Source organism: Anomaloglossus baeobatrachus, chromosome 2 (genome assembly GCF_048569485.1).
Source record: "Anomaloglossus baeobatrachus isolate aAnoBae1 chromosome 2, aAnoBae1.hap1, whole genome shotgun sequence".
Classification (NCBI taxonomy): Eukaryota; Metazoa; Chordata; class Amphibia; order Anura; family Aromobatidae; genus Anomaloglossus; species Anomaloglossus baeobatrachus.
The window spans coordinates 530,890,429-530,917,574 of record NC_134354.1 but is presented as its reverse complement, the minus strand read 5'-3'; the positions used below and the strand labels follow the sequence as shown (position 1 = coordinate 530,917,574).

At 47.4% G+C, this 27,146-nt stretch overlaps 1 protein-coding gene across 1 annotated transcript in view; it reads right to left on the bottom strand.

Moving 5' to 3' along the window:
• Positions 1–27,146, bottom strand: part of GABRA5 (gamma-aminobutyric acid type A receptor subunit alpha5) — a 435,463-nt gene that overhangs the window by 140,957 nt on the left and 267,360 nt on the right. The window contains exon 7 of the mRNA XM_075336610.1: positions 16,575–16,718. Within this exon, the coding sequence (XP_075192725.1) occupies positions 16,575–16,718 (144 nt within the window). The remainder of the gene's footprint in view (positions 1–16,574; positions 16,719–27,146) is intronic.

The following is a 27,146-nucleotide window of genomic DNA, read 5'->3' as shown; positions in this document are numbered from 1 at the left end:
AGCTGTCTCACTGCAAGTAATCACAGCTGCCGGTGGGCGTGTCAATATCTAGCAGTAAAAAAATAAATAATTAAGAAAAAATGGTGTGCTGTCCCCCCCCAATTTTGATACCAGCCAGGGTAAAGCCACACAGCTGAAGGCTGGTATTCTCAGGATGGGGAGCTCCACGTTATGGGGAGCCCCCCCAGCCTAACAATATCAACCAGCAGCCGCCCGGAATTGCCGCATCCATTAGATGCGACAGTCCCGGGACTGTACCCGGCTCATCCCGAATTGCCCTTGTGCGGTGGCAAACGGGGTAATAAGGAGTTAATGGCAGCAGCCCATAGCTGCCACTAAGTCCAAGATTAATCATGACAGGCGTCTCCCCGAGATACCTTCCATGATTAACCTGTAAGTTAAAGAAAAATAAACACACACAACGAAAAATCCTTTATTTGAAATAATAAAAAACACCCTCGCTCACCACTTTATTAAGCCCCGAAACCCCCCCCAGGCGTAATCCACGGAGGTCCCATGACGCTCTCAGCTCTGCTACATGAAGGTGAGAGGAGCTGCAGTAGAACACCACCGCTCCTGTCAGCTCCATGCAGCAACTGAGGTGAGAAGCGCGATCAGCAATGATGACACTCAGGTCACTCGCGGCCACCGCTGGATCCTCCAACTATGACAGCAAGTCTCCCGAGTGACTGAAGTGAGCTGAGCGATCAGCGATGAAGTCACAGGTGAGTTGCGGTCTCGGGCGGAGGACTCCAGCTAGCCACGGGTAACCTGAGTGACGGCAGCGCTAATTGCGCTGCTCACTTCAGTCACTCAGGGGATTAGCGGTCACCGGTGAGTTCTTCACGGGTGACCACTAATCAGTACGCGACACAGACAGAGCTGCGGTATGACAATGAAGTCGGGTGAAGTTCACCCGAGTTCATTCTCATCGCGCGTCGCTGTCTGCTGTCAGCAGGTATGTAGCAACGTCATTGTGCATCACAGATGGAACATTTCACACGGACAACACACAGACATTACACGTACGTATCACACGCACACACGGCTAGCATACGCCATCACACGGATGTTACACATACTGGAGAAACGGACATAAAATACGGAAAAGGGACCCGAAAAACGGAACGTAAGACACGCACGTGTTTTTCACGTGCGTGTGAAGGGGGCCTTACAGTGAGTGACAGAAGCTGGGGACAAATGTCAATTGGATTTCTGAGCAATATAAATTACAATAAACAAACAAGAAATTACAGACCATGTGCCCGTATGTAGCACACAGAAACATGTCCATTTTTTTAAGGCAGAACAGATGACAAGGACCAATACAATTCTATGGGTCCAAGTAAACATGTACAGCTCATGGATAGCATAAGTGTAGAATTTGTGTATAATTTGGGTGCATGTCACGTCCTACGTCATACACGCTAGCCGGCATTGAGGTCCCACGCAGGCCCACTACAATACTTTGATTTGCCTGAACAGGGCAAAATCAAACTATACTACAATACTTTGATTGCCCTGCTCAGTCAAATCAAAGTGCGCCTGCGCAGGACCCCAGTGTCGGCTTGTGTGAATGACATTGGACGCGTCATGCACCCAGGCTTCAGAAGAAGGATGACAGAAATAGCCGAAAGAGGAGGCGCCGTTACCGAAGAATGGAGAGACCCATCCGACCAGTCTGCACCACACCGCCCCTTAGGTGAGTATTATAAAGTGATTTTTACATTCTACACAGCGGCCTAGGCTCTTATATACAGCATGTTAAAATGCTGTATATAGGAGCCCACTGGTGGTGGCTGCAGCTTATAGGCCCAAATCTGGTGACCGGTTCCCTTTAACATTGCAAACTATAGAAGAAACTTGGTAATTTAAATCTTTCCTTATAAATACTGGAAAAGCACTGAAAACAAGTGTGCCAGTGTTTAACGTATGTGTTTTATACAGATGTGTGAAGGAGGCCTTACATAGCCCCATATAGTGAACAGATGCAGTGGTTATGCTGCCGCTTACATTGACCCTGATAACCACCATAATGGTCGCCAGTCTATGTCCCATTACATAGCTGATTCTAACGCATTGTCGTCCACAGAGGTACGAAGCCCTCCCTGCATCACAATACACAGTTATCAAAGTGATGACTGGAATGGATGGGGATAATTTTAAATGTCCCTTCATTATCATGAATAATGTGAATTTAGAGCATAAGGGAAGAATGTACTTTAGAGCCATTATTATGTTATGTGTAAAGATGTAGACTCCTGTATAAATAATATGCCACAGAGGTTATAGCTTGTTTTTTTTATATGAAAAAATCAGCTGCATTCACTGTAAACTTGAAAATGATAATTACAGTAAAAAAATGTATATGGTTTCTTTAGCTTAAAATAATTCACAGTTGCCTCATTTTTTTTTTATTATGGAAGGTGTTTAACAACCCCTTTTGAGCATTTGCAAAGGATAATGTGCCGCTCCCCGCGACACCCGACGGGCTACTCGGACCCGGATCCGCAGTGGCTCGAGGGGTCTCCGGATCCGAAGCGGGGTCGCGCGGACACCTCGGAAATAAAAAGGGGGGGAGATGTGTTTTGGGGTGGTGAATGGGATAATGTTTGTGACGCCACCCATGGTGCGTGGTAATGGGAGAGACCACCGCTGCTATTGGGGAGCCCGGTGACTATTTTGAAGCAGCAGGATGTAGGTGGTTTGGAGTCCCGGGGCCCGGTTGTAGGATGGAGTGGGGAACCCGTCTGGGGAAGGGATATCGGGTACTCACACAGTCCAAAGTCACTGATGCCCAGGTAAACCAAACTCTTGAAATGCTCTGCTTCCCTTGTTCGAGTACGCTGGGTCCGTGCCCCTTTGGTGTTGCTGGTTGGTTTGAAGCCTTGTCCCTTGGGACTGTGTGTAACTTGGTGGATCCCTTTCGCCTAAGACTACTCGGGTCCTGCTCACCTGCGTGGCTAGCAAGGTGAGCCTGCTCTCAGGGTTCACGCTTGGGATTTTCTGTACGATTTTGGGAAGTCCTATCCTCCTCGTTGCGCTATTACCCCAATTCTGGAGCGGACGGGAACGGTTCCTGAAGACCCCGTTCCCGTCGGGTGAATTACTGGGCTACTTCCCAGCCTAGGGTCCGCGTACCCCGTCATGCCCTGGCCCCTGCCCGGTTGTAGCACAAGGCAGCCGACCTGCTCTCTGTAGCAGCACCGTACCTCCTGTCACTACCCCCTGCGACCGGAGTTCCAGCTTCTTCTGGCCAGGCCAACGTCTGGCACCTGGGACGGGTACAGGAGCCCAGCTCCACAGTGTGACCTGTACTGTCACCGCTGTCTCACTGCTCAACTCTACTCAACTCAACTACTACTACTGACATCTCTGCCCTCCCTCTTCAATCCCCCCATCTGGGTGGCCCTTTTCCCCTCAGGCTGCCCAATGGGTGGTTGGTGGGTGTGGTGAAGATTGTTCCTCAGGATTTATGTACACCTGTTGGTAGCAACACCAAACTGACAGGACCCGTAACCAAGGAGGAGCGGGTACCATGCAGAAAGGCAGATTTCACTGCACCTTTGTGACGACCTGATTGGCCAGGGTGTCACAATAAGGGAGGATGAAGTTTAGGATCACAGTGTGGTGCCATTTTATTGGTGACCACAAAATGACACTGAGATGTGGACATTGTCACCGAGGATGGATGGCAGCGCAGATTCTGTTAGTATCAGATAGAAACATGAAGTGGAAAATATGCTGGAATCAGATAGTGTATCACACAGGATGGGATTAGATACGCTGTCTGTAATGTGTGAGAATGATCTTTCCTCTTCTACAGGAGCAGTGGTGTAATGTGTGACCCCCGCTTCGTACATTTCTGTGAGCGCACTGGTGTAATGTGTGACACAGCTCTATCTACTTCTATGACTATGTGACGCCCTGGGCAAGCCAGGGGTCACAGGTCATAACACCACCACACCCTACACCCCAGTTAGGAACACCAAGGCTAACCTAAAATCCTTGTTGCCTTCCTCCAGGGGCTGATGTCCACACCAGGGGGTGGGCCAGGCGGTTGGCTCCGCCCACCGAGGAGTTCACAGCCCTGGAGGCGGGAGAACCAGGCAGATAGAGTTTGGAGGAGGAAGTGGAAGGAGTTGAAGTTGAAGCCAGACTAGAGTTTGAGGAGGAGTTCAAGCTAGGGGAGTGAAGTGGAAGGAAGTAGTAGTGGAGCTAAGGAGAAAAGCTGAAGTGACAAAAAAAGTGAGAGTAGTAAAGCCTGAAGTTGTTCCGGGTGTGTGCCCCGGACAGTGACAGCAAGGTCAGCAGACGGCGGTGATAGTCCGCAGGGGTGACTGCTTGGAGGTTGCTGGAAGGACCGCGGACGGGTGGTGACCCGGCGGTCTGGAGCAGTATACGAAGAACAGTCAGCACCAGGGCAGGGGCCTTTCGGATCCCGGCAAGGCTAGGAGTCGCTATAATTTGCCAAATCCGTCAGTGAAGGGGACGTCTGTCTCCTAACAACCAAGTCCCGATTGAAGGCAACAGTCCAACCGTAACGGAGAGACACCGCCACCGCCAGGGCACCAGTTTCTCAGGGCCAGCGCCTGCGGGCAAAGTAGGGCTCCTCCGGCCCATATCCAAGCCGGGGAGCGGGTTACCGGTGGGAACCCATCGCAACCATCATCATCTTAGGTGCAGGAAAAAGGGACCGTCACCGTCACCTACTGGGGAAAGCAAGTGCAGCCGTCCGTGGGAACCGTCTTTCCAGCCATGTGTTTTACCGAGAACTGTGTCATCGTCTCAGGCTGAGTGAGTACCACAGTGCCGCAAGGCACAGAGCTGCCCCCGCGTCCCTGCACCCCACCAGGCCCTGCATCACTCACCTCATCACTGGGCCCCGGGACAACCAACCCCCCTACCCACGGAGGGGAGGACTCACATCTAGCTGCCCCATACCACCACTCCCGGGATCCCCATACGGAGCAGCGGTGGTGTCAACAAATCACCACAACCGTGGGTGGCGTCACAGACAATAAACTATCCCAAAACACCAATTCCCCTTTCACTCACGGGCGAGGAACGCCGCTCGAGCCCCCGGGATCCGGCCCATCGCTCGAGCCACCGAGCAGCGGCAGCAGCCGGACCCGAGCAGTAGGGAGGGCACGGCGTCCCCTCCTCCGCCCGCGACAACTACACTAGTGTAATGTAAGATGCAAATCTTGGATGTGCTGTTATGTCATTTTCTACTACTATGTTAAGATGCAACTCCATCTTCTATGAGCGCACTAGTGTAATGTGTGTTACAGCGCTGCCTACTTCTATGAGCGCACTGGTGTAATGTGTAACACTGCTAAATGTACTTCTATGAGGACAGTGCTGTAATGTGTGACCCTACTCCATCCACTTCTAAGTGAGAAGTGATGTAATGTGATTGACATTAGATACACATTCTGGGGCTTATCACACATGATGGCATTAGATCCACATCTCTGGAATGTATCACACATGATGGCATTAGATTTACTCTCTGGGGCATGCCACACATGTAGACATTAGATGCATAGTAAGGTATGTCACTATAAGGCCCAGTGCACACGCTGCGTTTTTTGACACGGTTGTTTTGAAATCTGCATTGAAATTCTCATGCCTGACTTGAAACCATGTAAGTCAATTGCATTTTTGATTTGCTGAGCACACGGTACATTTATTTTCTGTGAGGTTTTGCTGCAGATTTCGTTGCAGAAAAAATCTGCAGCATGAGAATTATTTGTCTGGTTTAGCAGCGGTATTATACCCACTGACATCCATGTTATTTTTACAAAATCTCTCTCTTTCTCTCCCGAGCATGCAGCATCACCCCTTCACTTTGCAGCAACCTAGAAATGTGCATCACCCTATTCTCCACACTGCCCCTCAGCATACATCATCATCGCCTTCTTCCCGCAGCCCCCAGCATGCAGCATCACTTCCTTCTTCACACAGCCCCTCTGCATGCAGCATCACCCCATTTTGTGCACAGTCCCACAAGCACGTAGCATCTCCTCTTTCTCTACACAGCTCCCCAGAGTGCAGCATCACCCCATTCTGTGCACAGTCCCCCAGCATGCAGCATCACTCCCTTCTACACACAGCCCTTCTGCATGCAGCATCACCCTCTTTTCCACACAGCTCTCTAGCATGCAGCATCACCCCATTCTGTGCACAGTCCCCCAGCATGCAGCATCACCACCCCCTTCTCCACACAGCCCCTCTGCATGCAACATCACCCCCTTCTCCACACAGCCCCTCTGCATGCAACATCACCCCCTTCTCCACACAGCCCCTCTGAATGCAGCATCACCTCCTTCTCCACACAGCCCCTCTGCATGCAGCATCACCCCCTTCTCCACACAGCTCTCCAGCATGCAGCATCACCTCATTCTGTACACAGCCGCCCAAAGCATGTAGCATCTCCTCTTTCTCTACACAGCCCCCCGGCATGCAGCATCACCGCATTCTGTGCACAGTCCCTCAGCATGCAGCATCACCCCATTCTCCACAAAGCCTCTCAGCATGCAGCCTCCCCTTCTTTACCACACAGCTCCCCAGCATGCAGCATCACCCCATTCTCTGCACAGCCCCCCAAGCATGTAGTATCACCACCTTCTCTACACAGGCATCCAGCATGCAGTATCTCCCCATTCTGTGCACAGCCTCCCAGCATGCAGCCTCACCCCCTTCTCTGCACAGCCCCCCAGCATGCAGCATCACCTCTTTCTCCGCCCAGCACTCCCAGCATTCAGCATCACCCCATTTTCCACACAGCCCCCCAATGTGCAGCATCACCCCATACTTCGCACAGCCCCACAGCATGCCACATCACCCCATTCTCTACACAGCTCCCTCAGCATGCAGCATCATTTCATTCTCCGTACAACCCCCACAATATGCAAACCCATTCAAGTCATGTCAAGCCCTTTCATACGCAAGCTTCCCATCCCATAAAGCAGCCCTATATAAGAAGCAACAACCCTTTCCCTTGGCAACAATACAACACTCAGCCCCCATGCACTAACATAATTCATGTTTTTGCCCCTAAAATATATTCTCAGACCACTCACACTTAGTCCTATATCAAAAAAGAAGGAAACCTCATTCTCATATTCTTATCGGGTTTGCACTGGAGGAGGCCTGTTCCCACTTTGGTGAGATCATCTCCTCACAGGAGCAGATCATCTCCAGACCCGACACTCTCTGCTCCCTGCCCACCCTGGCTGCTGGGCTGGGAGTTGTGGTGAAACCTCACCCACAGCTGAGTCAATCAGGGTGACGTCCCCAAGTCTAAGTAAGACAAGGTCATGTGTTTGTGATACGTCAACTTCCAGAGTTCAGAAGTTGACGTGACATCACAGGATATGAGCACTTGTGGCATCCAGGATAACATGATCAGCACTGAGAGTGCAGAGATAGTGCCCCTTAGTGGCTAAAAGGACAGTTAGGCTGGAATCACACTTGCGAGTGTAAAATCGGTCTGATTCTCATGCTAGAAAGTCAGACAATTTTGGTTCACTTTTCATCAGTGTGCTGTCAGTATGCTGTCAGTGTGCAATCAGTTTTTACCCTCAGCAGCTGCTACTCATATAATGTTATGCACAGAAGCATTTACATTGTTCTCTGCTACATGCGTGAAATGTATTGAGAAAAACGGATGTCACTAGGATTGTGTATGTGCCGTCCGTGTGACATCCGTTTTTTTTCACGCACCCATAGACTTGCATTGGAGTGACTCGTGCGAGAAACTCACCAAAACGCAGCATACTGCGATTTTTTTCTCAGTCCGATTTGGACTGAGAAAAAAATAGCAGATGGGAGCTGCCTCATTGATTAACATGTGCCAGAAAAAAACGTGCATTTAAAATAATAAACATTTTAACTCACCCGGCTTCAGCCGCGCTCTCTGCAGCCCGTTCTGCCGGCTGCTTCTAAACCGGCTGATTACTGTCGCGCATATTCATTATGCGCGACACAGCCGACCCGGAAGCAGCTGCTGCAGGGGTCAGCGCCGGCCGGATGCTGCACCGCGGGAGGATTCAGCACCACGGAGAGCGGGAGCGGGCACAGGTGAGTTGATTTCTAAGTGCAATCACGGGCCACGGAGAACGGAGCCCGGATTGCACTTAGACAACCCACATGTGCCATGATGCACGGCACACGCAGGGACATGTGCGTGTTTTACACGCCAGTGAAAAACGTCACTGTTTTTCACTGACGTGTGAAACGGGCCTTACTGGGACTGACGTGACGTCATGTATGATGTGTTACATTACTAACCTGAAGGAGCTCTAGTGATATCAGTGGGTTCACAGGACTGCTGGACCAGGGATCTGCAAGTCTGTTTATTAGACACTAAGGGGTACTTTGCACGTTGCGACATCGCAGGTGCGATGTCGGTGGGGTCAAATTGAAAGTGACGCACATCCGGCGTCGCTGTCGACATCGCAGTATGTGAATCCTTTTACATACGATTAACGAGCGCAAAAGCGTTGTTATCGTATGATCGGTGTAGTGTCGGTCATTTCCATAATTTCGCTGCAGCGATAGGTACGATGTTGTTCCTCGTTCCTGCGGCATCACATATCGCTGTGTATGAAGCCACAGGAGCGAGGAACATCTCCTTACCTGGGTTCCGCCTGCAATGAGGAAGGAAGGAGGTGGGCGGGATGTTTACGTCCCGCTCATCTCCGCCCCTCCGCTTCTATTGGCCGCCTGCCGTGTGACATCACTGTGACGCCGCACGACCCGCCCCCTTAAGAAGGAGGCGGGTCGTCGGCCAAAGCGACGTCGCAGGGCAGGTAAGTGCGTGTGAAGCTGCCGTAGCGATAATATTCGCTACGGCAGCTATCACAAGATATCGCATCTGCGACGGGGGCAGGGACTATCACACTCGGCATCGCTGCAATCGGCTAGCAATGTCGCAGCGTGCAAAGTACCCCTTAGGCTGTGTGCACACAGTGCGTCTTTCATGCAGTTTTTATGCAGATCTGTTGCAGACTTGGCACACATCTGCATGTCTCTCTCCATGCCAGCTATGCCAGCAAAGTCAATGAGAATTTTGAAGTGCTGTGCACACATCGCTTTTTGTTCCTTGCAGATTTGGTGCAGAAAATTATCTGCAGCCTGTCAATTCTTGGTGCTTTTTTGCCTGACTTTTTTAGCCCCTCTACCCATTGACTTCATTTAGAAAAACGCATGGTAAAAAAACGCACCAAAAATGCATGCTTTTTTTAGGCAGTTTCACTGCCAGAAGGTACAGATTTGATGCAGAAAATTTCTGCACCAAATACTCAACAGTGCACATAGCCTTAAGGGTGCTTTACACGCTGCAACATCGCTAATGATATATCCGGCGTTGTTAGCGACATCGCAGCATGTGACAGCTAGGAGCGATGATCAACGATTGCAAAAACGTCAAAAATCGTCGATCGTTGACATGTCGCTCCTTTTCATAATATCATTGGTGGTGCATGCCGCTGGTTGTTCGTCGTTCCTGCGGCAGCACACATCGCTATGTGTGACATTGCAGGAACGCTGAACATCTCCTTACCTGCGTCCACTGGCAATGAGGAAGGAAGGAGGTGGGTGGCATGTTCCGGCCGCTCATCTCCGCCCCTCCCCCTTGAAGGAGGGATTGTTCGGCGGTCACAGCGACATCGCTGAACAGGTATGTGCGTGTGACGCTGCCGTAGCGATATTGTTCGCTACGGCAGTGATCACCAAATGACGCACGAACAACGGGGGCGGGTGCTATCGCTCGCAACATCGCTAGCAATCGCTAGCGATGTCGCAGCGTGTAAAGTACCCTTTAGATATAGAGCTGTCTTGGCTGTTTGTTATCAGATGGCATTCAGTCATGGATGTCTGTCACCAACATAATCTTTAGTTAATTTTGGGAAAAGGAAACTTCAAATTCTTAATATGCCATATGGCATCACAATGAATGAGCAAAACATCTTGTCCTCATTGATCTCTGTTACGGGGTCCTTTTCCCATATCACACAATTAACAGAGCGAGAGATGAGTGAGCAATCCAAAGCATATTTTTTCCAAGCAATCCAGAATGACCATCAAATAATGCACAAAACCGAGGTTAATCCAGTAAATTAAATCCAGTATTTAATTTACTGGACTGTTAAAATTAGTCCAGTAACACAAATATAGTCCGGTAAGCGATAAATAAATGTCCAGTTTCTCTCTGAGAAGCCAGTTTCTCCCAGAGGTTCAATCTTCCTGCTTCACTCTTGAAGTTCTCAAACAGACTGCCCACCCCAGGTAAGCAAAAAGGTCTCTAGACCCACCTCCCCCGACACCCAGGGACGGAAGCGCCTCAAGAGGCTATAACCTTGCAATATAGAGGGTGATTACTTACAAACAATACAATGTACACAGAAGCAGTACAAATAAGACAGTGAACCAAGCTTAAAATAGGAATCTGACAGCAAGATACAGCTCCCCCCATATCCCACCATCACAACCTCTCCCTTCTTCTGAATAAGTGAGTATGCCATGAGGTCTACACAGACCTCTGGCCACCTCACTTAAGTCCATGTTGCTCAGCTGTGAATAGTCTATGGTTCTTCTTGCCGGAACAGTCCATCAGTGTTCTGGTGTTGACTTCCATGCTTGTATTGGCTGGAGAAGCTATAGATAATACCTTGTAAAGCGGAAGGGTTGGAACTACAAGCTTCCCTTTGTGTCCTCCTTCACTCAAACTGTGATTCCTGCACCCACAAATCGGCATTGTAGATCTCCCACATCATTTCCTAGGAGAATATATGCAGGCAGGCCGCTCATCACCCCAACCACAAATTGCTTGACCCCAAAGCCAAAGTCCAGATGTACAGTCACCTTTGGGATATTTCTCCTTTGTCCTCCAACCAATTCAATAACAATCCCTGGTCCATGATGTATCGCCTCTGGCCGAACTTCTCGGGGATCAGCTATTGTGAGAAATGTCCCGGAGTCACAAAATCCAATGACTCTGTCCATCCAGCACAACCTACTGTAAGTGCTTACTTTGATGGCAAGAGGAACCCGGGGCTGTGGCTCGCACCCCATAAACCCCTAGTGGTCAACCATGAGTGTCTGAGTCATTGGGCAAGTCAAGTTGAAGAGGTGAAACCTCTTCCCCTATTGTATTTGGCTGTAGAGAACAAACAGGTCGATATGGTGCAAAGTCATTCCTCAATCAACCAGCAGGACAAGTTTTTGCAGATGCCCAGGCGGCCTACATCGATAACATTTCCTCTGCGTCGTACTCCTTTTAAGGTGCATTCTGGAGAAGGAAATAGGAGAACCTGGCGACAAAGGCTGAAGTCCATACACTCCAACAGAGGCATCTATGGTGCAGGGGTCAGCAGTACACTCTGGTGGAGATGGTGGTAACTCTTTCTCAGGCGGGATGGAATGCACAAAATGTACTGGATGAGATGGACGTGTGTGGGGCTCCCTCCGAGTTCTTGTGGGACAACTGGATTGGAGGTGCCCAGGTTGTCCGCACCCATAACATCTCCTCTCTGTGATCCCCCAGGGTGTGGACGTAACTGTTGGGGCCCAGGATTGTGAGTAGTGGTTGTCATCAGCCTGTGGCTGGTTGTAGGGGCAGATATAACTGGAGAGGGCCAAAGAGCAGGAGCAGACTGTGTCTTATTGTCCAGAAGCCCGCTCCATTGTGGTCAGATAGTAAGGGCCTCATCAGCCAGGGCAGCAGCTCTATCCAAGGTGCACGGTGTGCGCTCTCTGACCCACTCCCGTATTTCTGAGGGACACTTGTAAAGAAATTGTTCTATAAGAAATACCTGTATAACGTCTTCCACAGTGAAGGCGTCTTCCGCTTCCAGCCATCTCCGACATCCTGGGACATCTTATGGGCATACATCCTAAACGATCCCCCCGTAGTGCATGGGAGGTCTCAGAACTGTGCCCTATGTGAGTCTGGGGTGATGGCATGGTAATCCAGGATAGTCCGCTTTACAATGTTGTAATCCCAGTTCTGCTGTAAGTCAATGGTGCGATAAGCCTCTGCCAGGCTTCCATTCAGGAGTCCCACCAACAAACACATCCAGCCAGAGTGGGGAACCTCCATCATGACACACTGCTGCTCAAATTCCTTGAATAACCCTTCCACATGTCCAGAAGCCTCATCAAATGGCTTGAAGTCTGCCCGGGTAATCCATCAAGGCTCCTGGATTGCTGGGTTTACGCTCCAACTCACATTTTGATTCTGTTGGACTCCATTGCTTCTTGTCTCCTCTGTGCTCGGTGAGCAGTCTCCTCCTTATACTGCTGAGATACACCGAGGCCAAGAGCTGCCATTTCTTCTTCATACCACACCACCCACTGGCTTTTTGGGGCAGGGGTCCCTGTCCCCAGTGTTTATCCGTCAGACATCTGGGAGGAGGTGGACTGGCTTGCATCCACCAGTAGATCAATTAAGGCTTCTTTACTCAGTCCCTGGTAGCTCAGGCCCAGATCTCTGGCTCTCTCCTTTAGACTGGATGCAGTCCAGTTTCTGTACTCACTCTGTGGGTTGATCTCCATTAGGCTGCGCCCTGTTGATCCCTCCGCTGCCACCAGTTGTCACGGAGTCCTTCTCCCATATCAATATATATGATATATATATATATGATCAACAGAGCAAGAGATGAGTGAGCAATCCAAAGCATATTTATTCCAAGCAATCCAGAATGACCATCAAATAATCCACAATACAGAGGGTAAAATTAGTCCAGTAACACAAATATAGTCCGGTAAGCGATAAAAACATATCCAGTTTCTCTCTGAGACCCAGTTTCTCCCAGAGGTTCAATCTTCCTGCTTCACTCTTGAAGTTCTCAAACAGACTGCCCACCCCAGTAAGCAAAAAGGTCTCTAGGCCCACCTCCCCCCACACCCAGGGACGGAAGTGCATCAAGAGGCTATAACCTTGCACTATAGGGGGTGATTACTTACAAACAATACAATGTACACAGAAGCAGTACAAATAAGATAGTGAACAAAGCTTAAAGTAGGAATCTGTACAGCAAGATACACCTCCCCCCATATCCCACAATCACAATCTCCTTCATAACATATTTTCTAGTTGTATTTTTTTGGGGGAGACAATTTACCATTTGGAGAAGATATGGCAATTAAGTCTCATGCATATGGAAGAATCATGTACCCAGAACCTATAAGGGGAGCTCAGGGTCCCTGAAAATGTATCATGCCATATTATGGAATGTCTCAGTAATGCTGCTCCAAATAATGTTTTTATATGTCTCTGCATGTACAGTATTTAGTAAGACCATATAGCACTTGATGAGTAGTTTTCACACATCCATGTAACTCGAAACTGCAACACTATGTAAACATGAAAATCTTGAGTAAATAAATAGGTTTACAAAATTTGAAAATATATTTGTTCATTGTATAGGTACACACCTTTCTTTAAGAGGTCATAAAAGAATCATACAGTGTTTAATGTATTTATAATATACGCTATTAAACAAGAACTATTCTCTAAGTGATATCCTTTCCTATACTTACCATGCGATGGATAATAGTTGAGCCAGAAATAATCTTACATTATCTCATTTATCTTTATGTGATGTTTGCCTTCATTCTCTGTGGCCTGCTGACTATTACAAATGTGTCTGTCCTCAATGACACACAGGACTGAAACAGTATTTTCGATACAGATCAACAAGGTAGAACCATTACCTAGCTTCAGATAGAGAGATGGCATCGGTGTATAAGATTAAGACCCGCAACAGAAGCAAAACTTCATGCTGGTTTTATGTGTTCAGTATTTATCAGTTTAATAGCAGCAGTATCAGAACTATTAACACTGAGACATGAGACTTCACGAGGAATATCATTCATTGTCAGTAGCTCAGGGGTGCCTGCCTATTCACTAAGTGTTATATCAAATAGTTTTTTGATAATAACTTTGTCCAACCGATTTAAAGGGAAGGCAAAAACAAAAAAAAATAAATATATATATATATATATATTCACATCGTGTTTGTCTTCCACACTTGTGTGATGCATTCAGAACATATTAGTGGTTTAGGTATTTCATGGACAAATATTTACTTGTAGTGGCTGCGTATTGTTTTGCTTGAACAACCTATGGAAATGGACGGCACTGTTTTTTAACCATATTGTTCTATGCAAGTCTTTAGTGTACAGTATTCCTCATCCACCTGATCCCAATGCTGTGTTATAACAATGCTCCCATTCACTAAACCATACACCATTCTTATAGTGATATATGAAGGCAATGAAGTCTTATTCTTAAAGCTAAAATAATCAGTATGTGCTGTCATAGACTAGTGAGACTTAAGTGAATGAGTGTGCCTGAGATCATGGCGATGATGTGGTCATTTGTCAGTGCCACCTAATTCTGGGGCTAAATGCCTCTTGACATGCTGGGAATTGTGCAGTAATAGAGCAAGATATCAAAATCATTTTTCATTTTCTCTGCTGTATATTAATCATTGTCAGCTTCTTTTTAGACGTTTCTAAATTACACACTGTTTTCTTTCTTTCTATTTTTAAGTAAAAGCATCTACAATTATAGAAATTGATAATAAAAAGATCTTAACCCTGCTGCGCACTAATGTAACGTTTACCATAGCTCCAGTAGAGATGAGTGGTTCTAGCAAAATCTGAATTTATCAAATCGCAAGAATTCAATTTGCAGCAATTTATTCTCTGAAATATAAATGTCCTTTATGATGCTGTGATGTCTCTCCAGACCCCAGATCATAATAAGCTCAAAATATAGAAAATAGAAATACTTTTATTGACCTTACTTCTCAATGTTGGTCTTCACTATCCTCAAGCCAATCATCAACGCATTATCATCATAGCTGAGCGCTGAATCCCAGGGCCTCTTCATGCTAAATCCCGGCTCTGATCAAGCTGTGACTTGCACGCACATGCGTGGAAACATTCCTTTCTTCACCAGAGCTGGAAGTCCCAGCCCAGTGTGAAGATTCAGTATAGGGATACAGCGGATAGCATCAGTGACTGGAAGTAGAGATGAGTGAACCTTGGAAAGTTTGCTTCTCAGGGCACAAACAAACCTTAGATAAGGTTCGGTTTGCAACCCTGACTTGATCCTAAGGGGTGCTTCACACACAGCGAGCTCGCTGCCGAGATCGCTGCTGAGTCACGCTTTTTGTGATGCAGCAGTGACCTGATTAGCGATCTCGCTGTGTGTGACACTGAGCAGCGATCTGGCCCCTGCTGCGAGATCGCTGCTCGTTACACACAGCCCTGGTTCGTTTTCTTCAAAGGCGCTCTCCCACTGTGACACACAGATCACTGTGTGTGACAGCGAGAGAGCGACAAATGAAGCGAGCAGGGAGCAGGAGCCGGCATCTGGCAGCTGCGGTAAGCTGTAACTAAGATAAACATCGGGTAACCAAGGTGGTTACCCGATATTTACCTTAGTTACCAGCCTCCGCAGCTCTCACGCTGCCTGTGCTGCCGGCTCCGGCTCTCTGCACATGTAGCTGCATTGCACATCGGGTTAATTAACCCTATGTGTACTGTAGCTAGGAGAGCAAGGAGCCAGCGCTAAGCAGTGTGCGCGGCTCCCTGCTCTCTGCACATGTAGCTGCATTACACATCGGGTTAATTAACCCGATGTGTACTGTAGCTAGGAGAGCAAAGCTAAGCGGTGTGCACTGGTAACTAATGTAAACATCGGGTAACCATACCCGATGTTTACCTTAGTTACCAGTGTCCGCAGCTTCCAGACGCCGGCTCCGTGCAAGCGCAGCGTTGCTTGCACGTCGCTGCTGGCTGGGGGCTGGTTACTGGTCGCTGGTGAGATCTGCCTGTTTGACAGCTCACCAGCGACCATGTAGCGATGCAGCAGCGATCCTGACCAGGTCAGATCGCTGGTCGGATCGCTGCTGCATCGCTAAAGTGTGAAGGTACCCTAACTTCAATGGAAGTAATTGGGCAGCTCAAGTCTCTGCCCACATGAAGCCAACCATAAGCAGAACACTTCCAGGGAAGGTGGGTGGGGTTTCTCAAATTTTTTTTTGTGTGTGCACAATACATCTTATCATGCTGAGTTTATCCCCTGTGTGAGCTGTGCAAACACTGCACGGGGCTTGCACAGGGCTGAGCAGCAATTATACCCAAGCACAGTACTGCTCGCTTGAGTACTTTGCTCTTGTAACTCACTCGAACCCAAACTTTGATTTTTTTTTTAAGTCAGTTTCCGAACCTGAATTTCAAAGCTCAGACCTCAGGTTCGCTCATTTCTAAGGGGGATGGTGTAAAGAGAAGGGGCAAGAGAGGTGATTTGGAAGGCATTAAGTTTTTTTTTAACCTTTGGGTGGCCGTTTATGGATAAGAAAATAGTGGCCACCAGCTGCCATGTCGCTTCATCCTTGCAGAAGTGAATAATACATTTTGGCAAATGCACATTTTTGTAATATTTTAGTCAAATTCAATTCCACATCGTTGTCATTTATAATACTTGTATTTTTTTATATTGGTCCTTTTAGGTGCCCGGTCTGAATGGCAACCATATTACATTTGCTTACCTGTGCTTGTGCTGATATTTTCAGTACCAACAGTCTGACCAATCAAATGGTATTGATTTAGACGAGAGCCATCTTCTGCCACCACCACAGATTTGTGGGTCACGTTGGTCCATTCATACCTCAATTCAGAGTTAGGATATGCATCTTTAAGGAAAGAAAAATTATGAAAAATGCATTATGCTTATGATATTATTTTTCTTTAAAGCAGATAAGTGTTACATTTCACAATACAATCTGTATATACTATTAAATAGATCTCAAAGACCTGAAGTGGCTAGTGTAGTTACTTTGAAAATCCATGTCAGAATGGTTACATAAAGCTAAAATTAACTTAAGCATTTTATGAGTACAGATAAAGAGTGAGAAAAATCATGAATCCAACTGTATTCAGCTTCTGCCCACCCACCCAGTCAGCAACTTGTACTGAGCAGTGTGAGATCTCAGCAGCAGCAGCACACAGAAGGGGCACTCAAGTGTTGTCAATAAGGTTTATTAATGCATGCAATTTGCTTTGTGAAATACGGTGTAAGATTCTGTTCAAAGGCATTTTTTACCACATTCTAATTTGAGAGCAGCATAGTGTACAGGCAGGGACCCTGAATCAAATGATGCGTAGATTACTGGCTTCTTGCTGTAGTTTTTTTAAAATCATTGTTTTGTAAGTGTAGGTATCACTGGAGGACTAGTAAATCTGTTGCCATGTAGTTATCCATATTCATGAGCTCTGTATCTTACATATATCTTATATATTTCTGTCTATTCACAGTGTACACAAAAAACTGTCAATCATTGGTGTGGGCAGGGTTATGTAGAGCTCAGCATTCAGAAAACTGTAATTTTATCAAAACTGCAGCAAGGAGCCCAATATTCAATAGATGATACATAGCTGGTATCAGGGTTTCTGCCCTTAAATCATGTTGCTCCCAGATGGGGTAACAACAAACTGGTGTCAGATTCCCTTTAAGCAACATACAAATTTACATTTTCATTATTATAATATATAAAATTTAACTCTATCTTATTCAGCAAGTGAAAAAAATCTCTATATAGATAATAGAACTATTGATGTGAACTTTTCTTTCTTTTAATCCATGAAATCAACATTCAGGGCTCAAAGGAACTGTGATTAGCATAATTCTGGAACGGTGACCTTAAAACATGAAAAATGTCCAAATCAATACTATCAGTACAGAATCTGGGCTCTTTAACTAATTTAAACACTATGCCACAATAAAGAACATTTGAAATCCAGTTAGGTTTGTTAGTACATCTTAAAATATAGATATTAAAGTTTAAAGGCCATTTTAGAATAAATGCAAATTTTTCAAACTTCTCCTTTTATATTGATCGACCCAATTTTGACGCCTTTTCATGTGCGTGTAGTGAAGATGAGAAAGAGATCTAGAAAACTTGCTAAGCGACAGACACCAAATGTTGTGGTAAGCAATTAACATAATTGCCAAATCCAATCATAGAGATTAACTGTGTAATTAGTAGAATCTTACCCAGCAAACATGAAAAGAAATGGACAGATATTTCCCAAATGGATAACGGTTAAAAAACACATTTTTCTCTCCAAGAAAGAATAGATTTTAAACTGAGGTTTACGTAATTTTATGATACTTATACATTTACCTTTCATTTAAGTTTTACATTTTTAGTTACTAAACCAGTAGATAATGTAAATCTTTAAGGGAGAAGGTATACTCAATATTTCTACTGCCTAATGGAACTATACTGCACGTCTATTTAAGACTGTTAATGAAAAGACAATGTATGCCAGACTTCATCAACAGTGATGCCTCCTTATCATACTTGAAGTCCTCATGCTTGAAGTATTTCAAATGCTCTTTTAAAATGCTCTTAAACTACCTCTTAAATTACTTGAATTGGATTAGATAGAAAATGCTGAAATGCGTAAAAGCATAATTCTTTAGAAAATGCTGAGCGCAGATTTGGAAAGTGACCCGCTAATCAGATTTCAAACAAAGAATCAGGGTCTAAAATTTAACTGTTTTCTGTAAGTAAGGGCAGCACAGTGTGCTCTGCACAATAGATAGAGGACATCAAGATGACTTCCTATACATTTGGGTTTAATTCAAGTAATACAACTATATTCTATAAATTGAGCAATCACATGCAGGGCCATATTAACCCAAGATCAGGCCCTCAGTGTTGCAAGAATTTGAAATCATACCAAAGACTTCCATAAATTAAGTTATGTGCAATAATTAGAAATGACACAAGGGAAAAAGTATTGAACACATGAAGAAAGAGCCTTGAAAAGTCAAGACACCAGCTACAATCTATCAGTAGTTAGAAAGCAACCCTGACACTTAGTGAAAACTAATATCAGATGGTTAAAATGATGACCTGAAAAAAAGTGCCTCATTACCAAGGTGCCACACAAGAAACATCCTATGATGGGTAAAACAAGTGAGCAGTTTCAAGAGCTTTCAAACCTTATTTTTGCAAAACATACTAATGGCATTGGTTACAGAAGAATTTTTAAACTACTGAAGTTTACAGTGAGCACTATTGGGGCCATAATCTGGAAAGACCATATTTTTATCATAAACTGCCATCGGGCCAGTTGTCCCCCACTAGTGATTAGCAAACCTCTGGATATTCGGGTTCATCAAAACAGCACAGGAAAAAAAAACAAGTTCGGACAACAAACCCCATACAAGTTAACAGGGAGAAGATGTTTAGGGCTGTAAAATGGCCAGAGTAAGTGCTAGGGGGCAGAAAATGGAAGCAAAATGATTGTAAGAGCAAGATAGTTAACATACTGTTTTTCCTTCACCCTGACAAAACAGGGTAGGGGAACCACACTTTGGTAATACTTTTTTGGTTCACCAACAGGCAAAAACATATTGTACATTCCCATCAAGAGCATAAGATGGTACAAGCAACAGAGTCACATCCTTTCGTTGGCCTGCCAGGGATAAGAGTCTTTGTAACTTTGATTCTTGCAAGGCCACTTTTGGCGAGCACCCACTGAGAGGAGATAGAGGTGAGCTTAGGAAGCTGACCAAGCACAGCAAAATATTCAGCCAGGTGATGATTTCTATGTGGGGATGAAACGCGTAGGGAATGACCGGAGGCCTGCTGCTAACATTTTTTGAGAGATAAACATGAAGAAGGTTTATCAGTGAATATCCTACGCATTTCAACCCCACATAGAAATCATCAGGGGAGCCCGTGCTCATTGAAATCTGCCAGCTTAAATAGCCATCCTTATCATCATCATTGTGGCCGTCTTCACAAGAATAAAATGCCCATTACGGACACTCTGTGTCAGTAGCCTCTCTCAATTCACATGTGCCGCATGTTTATCAGTGAATATCCTATCCTTCAGAATTTTGAAGCCCGCAAGTCCGTGGTGAGACCGTTCCAACTATTATAACCATATTATTTAAAGAAATGGTATATGTTTAATGGCGGTCGTTTACACCAGTTATCTACACATTAGATAATATTGGAGGTACAGAGCGGAGGACGGTTCCCTGTACATGTGACCTCTAATATAGTACTGAGTAGAGATGAGCGAACCGGTCGCGGTTCGGCTCGAGGTTGGTTCGCCGAACGGACCTCCCGTTCGAGTTCGGTTCGTCGAACGTTCGACGAACCGAACTCGAATTGCATAGGAAACAATGGCAGGCAATCACAAACACAGAAAAACACCTAGAAAACACCCTCAAAGGTGTCCAAAAGGTCACAAACAACTCACAACACATGGGAAAGTGACAAGGACATATACTCATGCGAAAACAAAAGAGCTGGACAAGGAAAAAGAGGAGGACACACAGATATATGAGTATATGCAAGGAAACATGCCATTATTGTGCAACTTGAGCCCTGCTCATTCTTGGCTTCCAATCTTGATAAATTGCCTGAGCTCGCCACGTACGTCTTGGGGATCTTGTCGTGTCCTGCAGCCAGCGTTCTCTCTGAACCTGTCTTCAGTGCTGCTGTGGGTCTGCTGGCAGATAAGCACACGTGTCTGTCCACTGACAATGTGGACATGGCTCTCAGAGGACTTTTCTTCCCCGGGGTCAGCCAGGGGACGGGAAAGGCACGCGTATTTTTGAGAGTGCTTCATGCAAAGCATCTTTTTCTTTTTCAAAAGGGGGCTCAACCGATGCCAGTCAAGTGGGGTGTGTGTGGCCCAGTGAGTGGCAACGAGGGAGACTGTGGTTGGAGTCCCCTCGCTGTGTTTCTAAAAGAACCAAGATGAACAAGTCATGGATCTCAGAGGACTTTTCTTCCCCGGGGTCAGCCAGGGGACGGGAAAGGCACGCGTATTTTTGAGAGTGCTTCATGCAAAGCATCTTTTTCTTTTTCAAAAGGGGGCTCAACCGATGCCAGTCAAGTAGGGTGTGTGTGGCCCAGTGAGTGGCAACGAGGGAGACTGTGGTTGGAGTCCCCTCGCTGTGTTTCTAAAAGAACCAAGATGAACAAGTCATGGCTCTTAGAGGACTTTTCTTCCCCGGGGTCAGCCAGGGGACGGGAAAGGCACGCGTATTTTTGAGAGTGCTTCATGCAAAGCATCTTTTTCTTTTTCAAAAGGGGGCTCAACCGATGCCAGTCAAGTGGGGTGTGTGTGGCCCAGTGAGTGGCAACGAGGGAGACTGTGGTTGGAGTCCCCTCGCTGTGTTTCTAAAAGAACCAAGATGAACAAGTCATGGCTCTCAGAGGACTTTTCTTCCCCGGGGTCAGCCAGGGGACGGGAAAGGCACGCGTATTTTTGAGAGTGCTTCATGCAAAGCATCTTTTTCTTTTTCAAAAGGGGGCTCAACCGATGCCAGTCAAGTGGGGTGTGTGTGGCCCAGTGAGTGGCAACGAGGGAGACTGTGGTTGGAGTCCCCTCGCTGTGTTTCTAAAAGAACCAAGATGAACAAGTCATGGCTCTCAGAGGACTTTTCTTCCCCGGGGTCAGCCAGGGGACGGGAAAGGCACGCGTATTTTTGAGAGTGCTTCATGCAAAGCATCTTTTTCTTTTTCAAAAGGGAGCTCAACCGATGCCAGTCAAGTGGGGTGTGTGTGGCCCAGTGAGTGGCAACGAGGGAGACTGTGGTTGGAGTCCCCTCGCTGTGTTTCTAAAAGAACCAAGATGAACAAGTCATGGCTCTCAGAGGACTTTTCTTCCCCGGGGTCAGCCAGGGGACGGGAAAGGCACGCGTATTTTTGAGAGTGCTTCATGCAAAGCATCTTTTTCTTTTTCAAAAGGGGGCTCAACCGATGCCAGTCAAGTGGGGTGTGTGTGGCCCAGTGAGTGGCAACGAGGGAGACTGTGGTTGGAGTCCCCTCGCTGTGTTTCTAAAAGAACCAAGATGAACAAGTCATGGCTCTCAGAGGACTTTTCTTCCCCGGGGTCAGCCAGGGGACGGGAAAGGCACGCGTATTTTTGAGAGTGCTTCATGCAAAGCATCTTTTTCTTTTTCAAAAGGGGGCTCAACCGATGCCAGTCAAGTGGGGTGTGTGTGGCCCAGTGAGTGGCAACGAGGGAGACTGTGGTTGGAGTCCCCTCGCTGTGTTTCTAAAAGAACCAAGATGAACAAGTCATGGCTCTCAGAGGACTTTTCTTCCCCGGGGTCAGCCAGGGGACGGGAAAGGCACGCGTATTTTTGAGAGTGCTTCATGCAAAGCATCTTTTTCTTTTTCAAAAGGGGGCTCAACCGATGCCAGTCAAGTGGGGTGTGTGTGGCCCAGTGAGTGGCAACGAGGGAGACTGTGGTTGGAGTCCCCTCGCTGTGTTTCTAAAAGAACCAAGATGAACAAGTCATGGCTCTCAGAGGACTTTTCTTCCCCGGGGTCAGCCAGGGGACGGGAAAGGCACGCGTATTTTTGAGAGTGCTTCATGCAAAGCATCTTTTTCTTTTTCAAAAGGGGGCTCAACCGATGCCAGTCAAGTGGGGTGTGTGTGGCCCAGTGAGTGGCAACGAGGGAGACTGTGGTTGGAGTCCCCTCGCTGTGTTTCTAAAAGAACCAAGATGAACAAGTCATGGCTCTCAGAGGACTTTTCTTCCCCGGGGTCAGCCAGGGGACGGGAAAGGCACGCGTATTTTTGAGAGTGCTTCATGCAAAGCATCTTTTTCTTTTTCAAAAGGGGGCTCAACCGATGCCAGTCAAGTGGGGTGTGTGTGGCCCAGTGAGTGGCAACGAGGGAGACTGTGGTTGGAGTCCCCTCGCTGTGTTTCTAAAAGAACCAAGATGAACAAGTCATGGCTCTCAGAGGACTTTTCTTCCCCGGGGTCAGCCAGGGGACGGGAAAGGCACGCGTATTTTTGAGAGTGCTTCATGCAAAGCATCTTTTTCTTTTTCAAAAGGGGGCTCAACCGATGCCAGTCAAGTGGGGTGTGTGTGGCCCAGTGAGTGGCAACGAGGGAGACTGTGGTTGGAGTCCCCTCGCTGTGTTATACATGCTTTTAGAAGGGCATGACATGGCTTGGAGGTTGACTTTCATAAAATGCAAACTGTTGGCTACCAAAATGCTGCCTTTCCAACAACTGTGGTTATAGGCAATGAGGAACATACTGATGAAGATGAGACGCAGATACCCGATTGGGATGACAACTTAAATATTCGGTCAGGGCAAGAAGAAACTCGGTCTGAGGGGGAGGGGAGTGCAAACACAACAATTGATGATGAAGTTCTAGATCCCACCTACTGTCAACCCACAGTCAGACACTCGAGGAGGTCAATAGAGGCGGTGGAGGAGGATGCAACCGACGTCGAAGTAACCTGGTGCCTTCCTGGACACAGTCGGAGCACTGGTAGCACGTCTACAACTGCATCCTCAGCCACCACTCTGCCTCTGAGCATTATTCGGGGTGGATCAACAGGTCGCATGGCCTCTAAGCCTTGCCTAGCCTGGTCCTTTTTTGACATAAAAAAAGATCGGCCAAATTATGTGATCTGTAACATTTGCCATGGTTATCTTAGTAGAGGTCAAAACCTCAGCAGTTTGACAACTTCTTCCATGAATCGTCACATGAATAAATATCATATGGCCTGGTGGGAAGCTCACCGTGCAAAAAATGCGGCCTAGTGGAGCCAACCATCCACCGCCTGCCCCTTCCAGGGCATCCGCGCGCTCGTCATCTTCTAGGACTGTGGGGACAGCTGTCACACCTGTTTTTCCACCCACAACTTCCACCACTGTAACCGCAACAGGCAGTTTGCTTGGTAGGTCGTCAGTTGGTTTGGAAGGGGAAACAAGTGAGTGTGTACAGCTCTCTCAGACATCGATAGCACCAACGTTGGATGAAGGCAACATCATGTCTCCGCCTGCACTTTCCTCCCAAAGCTGCATTTTTCCAGGGACACCCTACTCAACACCGTCTACACACAGCAGCCAGATCTCTGTCCCTCAGATGTGGTCAAATAAAAGGCCACTTCCTTCGACCCATGACAAAGCGAAGAGGTTGACTCTATCCCTCTGTAAGCTGTTGGCTACAGAAATGCTGCCTTTCCGCCTAGTGGACACACAGGATTTTAGAGACCTTAGATCTGTCGCTGTGCCCCAGTACCAGATGCCTAGTCGCCACTACTTCTCTAAGAAAGGTGTGCCCGCGCTACACCAGCATGTCGCACACAATATCACCGCTTCCTTGAGAAACTCTGTGTGTGAACGGGTGAATTTCAGCACCGATACTTGGACCAGTAAGCATGGACAGGGACGTTACATGTCGCTGACTGGGCACTGGGTAACTATGGTGATAGATGGTGAAGGGTCTGCTGCACAAGTCTTGCCGTCCCCACGACTTGTGTGTCAATCCTCTGTCTGTCCAAGTTCCGCCACTGCTTCTGCATCCTCCACCTCATCTGGGTCCTCCACCTCCGCCCCAAGCCTGCCTGGTCAGGCCACCAGCGTTCTCACTGCGCAGAAGGAATCACGCACCCCTCATTACTATGCTGGCAGCAGAGCGCAACGGCATCAGGCGGTCTTTAGCTTGACATGTCTTGGGAATAAGAGTCACACAGCTGAGGAGTTGTGGTCAGCTCTGCGGTCCGAGTTTAATAAATGGTTGTCTCCACTCAACCTGCAGCCTGGTAAGGCCGTGTGCGACAATGCTGCAAACCTGGGTGCGGCCCTTCGCCTGGGCAAGGTGACACACGTGCCTTGTATGGCTCACGTGTTGAACCTTGTTGTCCAGCAATTTTTAACACACTATCCCGGCCTAGATGGCCTTCTGACCAGGGCACGGAAACTGTCTGCAGTGCTCACTTCCGCCGTTCAAGCGCCGCAGCTGAGCGACTTGCATCGCTCCAGAAGTCTTTCGGCCTGCCGGTTCATCGCCTGAAATGCGATGTGGCGACACGCTGGAATTCAACTCTCCACATGTTACAGCGACTGTGGCAGCACCGCAGAGCCCTGGTGCAATACGTCATGACGTATAGCCTGGGCCAACGAGATGCAGAGGTGGGGCAGATCACCCTGATGGAGTGATCTCAGATCACGGACCTATGCACCCTTCTGCACAGTTTCGACATGGCGACGAATATGTTTAGCGCTGACAATGCCATTATCAGCATGACGATTACAGTCATTTACATGCTGGAGCACACGCTAAACACTATTCGGAGTCAGGGGGTGGGACAACAGGAAGGGGAGGAACTACAGGAGGATTCATATGCGCAAGACACAACAACATCACCAAGGTCCAGACGTTCATCATCACCAACGCGGCAGGCATGGGACCATGGGGGACAGGGATCAACAAGGGCGCATGGTAGCAGGCGAGATGTTGAGGAAGGTGCAGGAGGACATGAAGATATGGAGGACGAACTGTCCATGGACATGGAAGACTCAGCTGATGAGGGGGACCTTGGTCAAATTTAAGTTGAAAGAGGTTGGGGGGAGATGACAGAGGAAGAAAGAACGGTTAGCACCTCTATGCCACAAACACAGCGTGGACTTGGTCCGCATGGCTGCGCAAGACACATGAGTGCCTTCTTGTTGCACTACCTCCAACATGACCCTCGTATTGTCAAAATAAGAAGTGATGATGACTACTGGCTTGCCACACTATTAGATCCCCGGGACAAGTCCAAATTTTGTGACATAATTCCACCCATAGAAAGGGACGCACGTATGCAGGAGTATCAGCAGAAGCTGTTACTCGATCTTAGCTCGGCTTTTCCACCAAACAACCGTGCAGGTGAAGGGAGTGATTCTCCCAGTTGTAACTTGACAAACATGGGACGGCCTCGTCATCTTCAACAGTCTACCCGTACCAGTAGGACCGTATCTGGTGCTGGTAACAGCAATTTTATGGAATCTTTTCATAATTTTTTTAGACCCTCCTTTGCAAGGCCACCAGAGACATCAAGTGTGTCACATAGTCAACGGATGGAGAGGATGATACAGGAGTATCTCCAAATGAACATCGATGCAATGACTTTGCAAATGGAGCCTTGCTCCTTTTGTGCTTCAAATCTAGAAAAATGTCAAGAGCTCTCCAGTTACGCCTTGAAGATTTTGTCGTGTCCAGCTGCCAGCGTTGTCTCTGAACGTGTCTTCAGTGCTGCTGGGTGTGTGCTGACAGATAAGCGCACGCGTCTGTCCAGTGACAATGTGGACAGACTGACGTTCATCAAAATGAACAAGTCATGGATCCAGAAGGAATTTACTACCCCTGTGTCATCCTGGGGAGAGTAAATGCTTGTGGATTTGGAATGTGCTTGATGCAAATCAAAACATCCTGTTTGCAACTAGGGCACAAGTCCTGCCACTGATGGGGTGTCTGTGTGCCCAATTTGGGGAAAAAAGGTAGACTCCGCTTGGAGTAACCCTTGCTTGCTGTGTTTTTTAAAAATGATACAAGATGAACAGATCTGAAGGCAAGATGAAGGCAACATCATGTCTCCGCCTGCACTTTTCTCACAAACCTGCATTTTTCCAGGGACACCCTACTCAACACCGTCTACAGACAGCAGCCAGATCTCTGTCCCTCAGATGTGGTCAAATAAAAGGCCACTTACTGCGACCCATGACAAAGCTAAGTGGTTGACTCTATCCCTCTGTAAGCTGTTGGCTACCGAAATGCTGCCTTTACGCGTAGTGGACACACAGGATTTTACAGACCTTATGTCTGTCGCTGTGCCCCAGTACCAGATGCCCAATCACCACTGCTTCTCCAAGAAAAGCATGCCCGCGCTACACCAGCATGTCGCACACAACATCACCACTTCCTTGAGAAAATCTGTGTGCGACAGGGTGCATTTCAACACAGATACTTGGACCAGTAAGCATAGACAGGGTCATTACATGTCACTGACTGGGCACTGGCAAACTATGGTGAGAGATGGAGAAGGGTCTGCTGTACAAGTCTTGCCGTCCCCACGAGTTGTTTCAATCCTTGTTCTGTATGTAGAAGTTAATACACTGCTTCTGCCTCTTCAACCTCGTGTGGGTCCTCTACCTTGGCGCAAACCCTGTGTGGTCAGGCCACCCTTCCTTGCAACTGCGCACAAGGACTACCACACACCTCCTTACTATGCTGGCAGCAGAGCTCAATGCCATCAGGCGGTCAAAGTTTTACTTTGAAATGTATGGGAAATGTG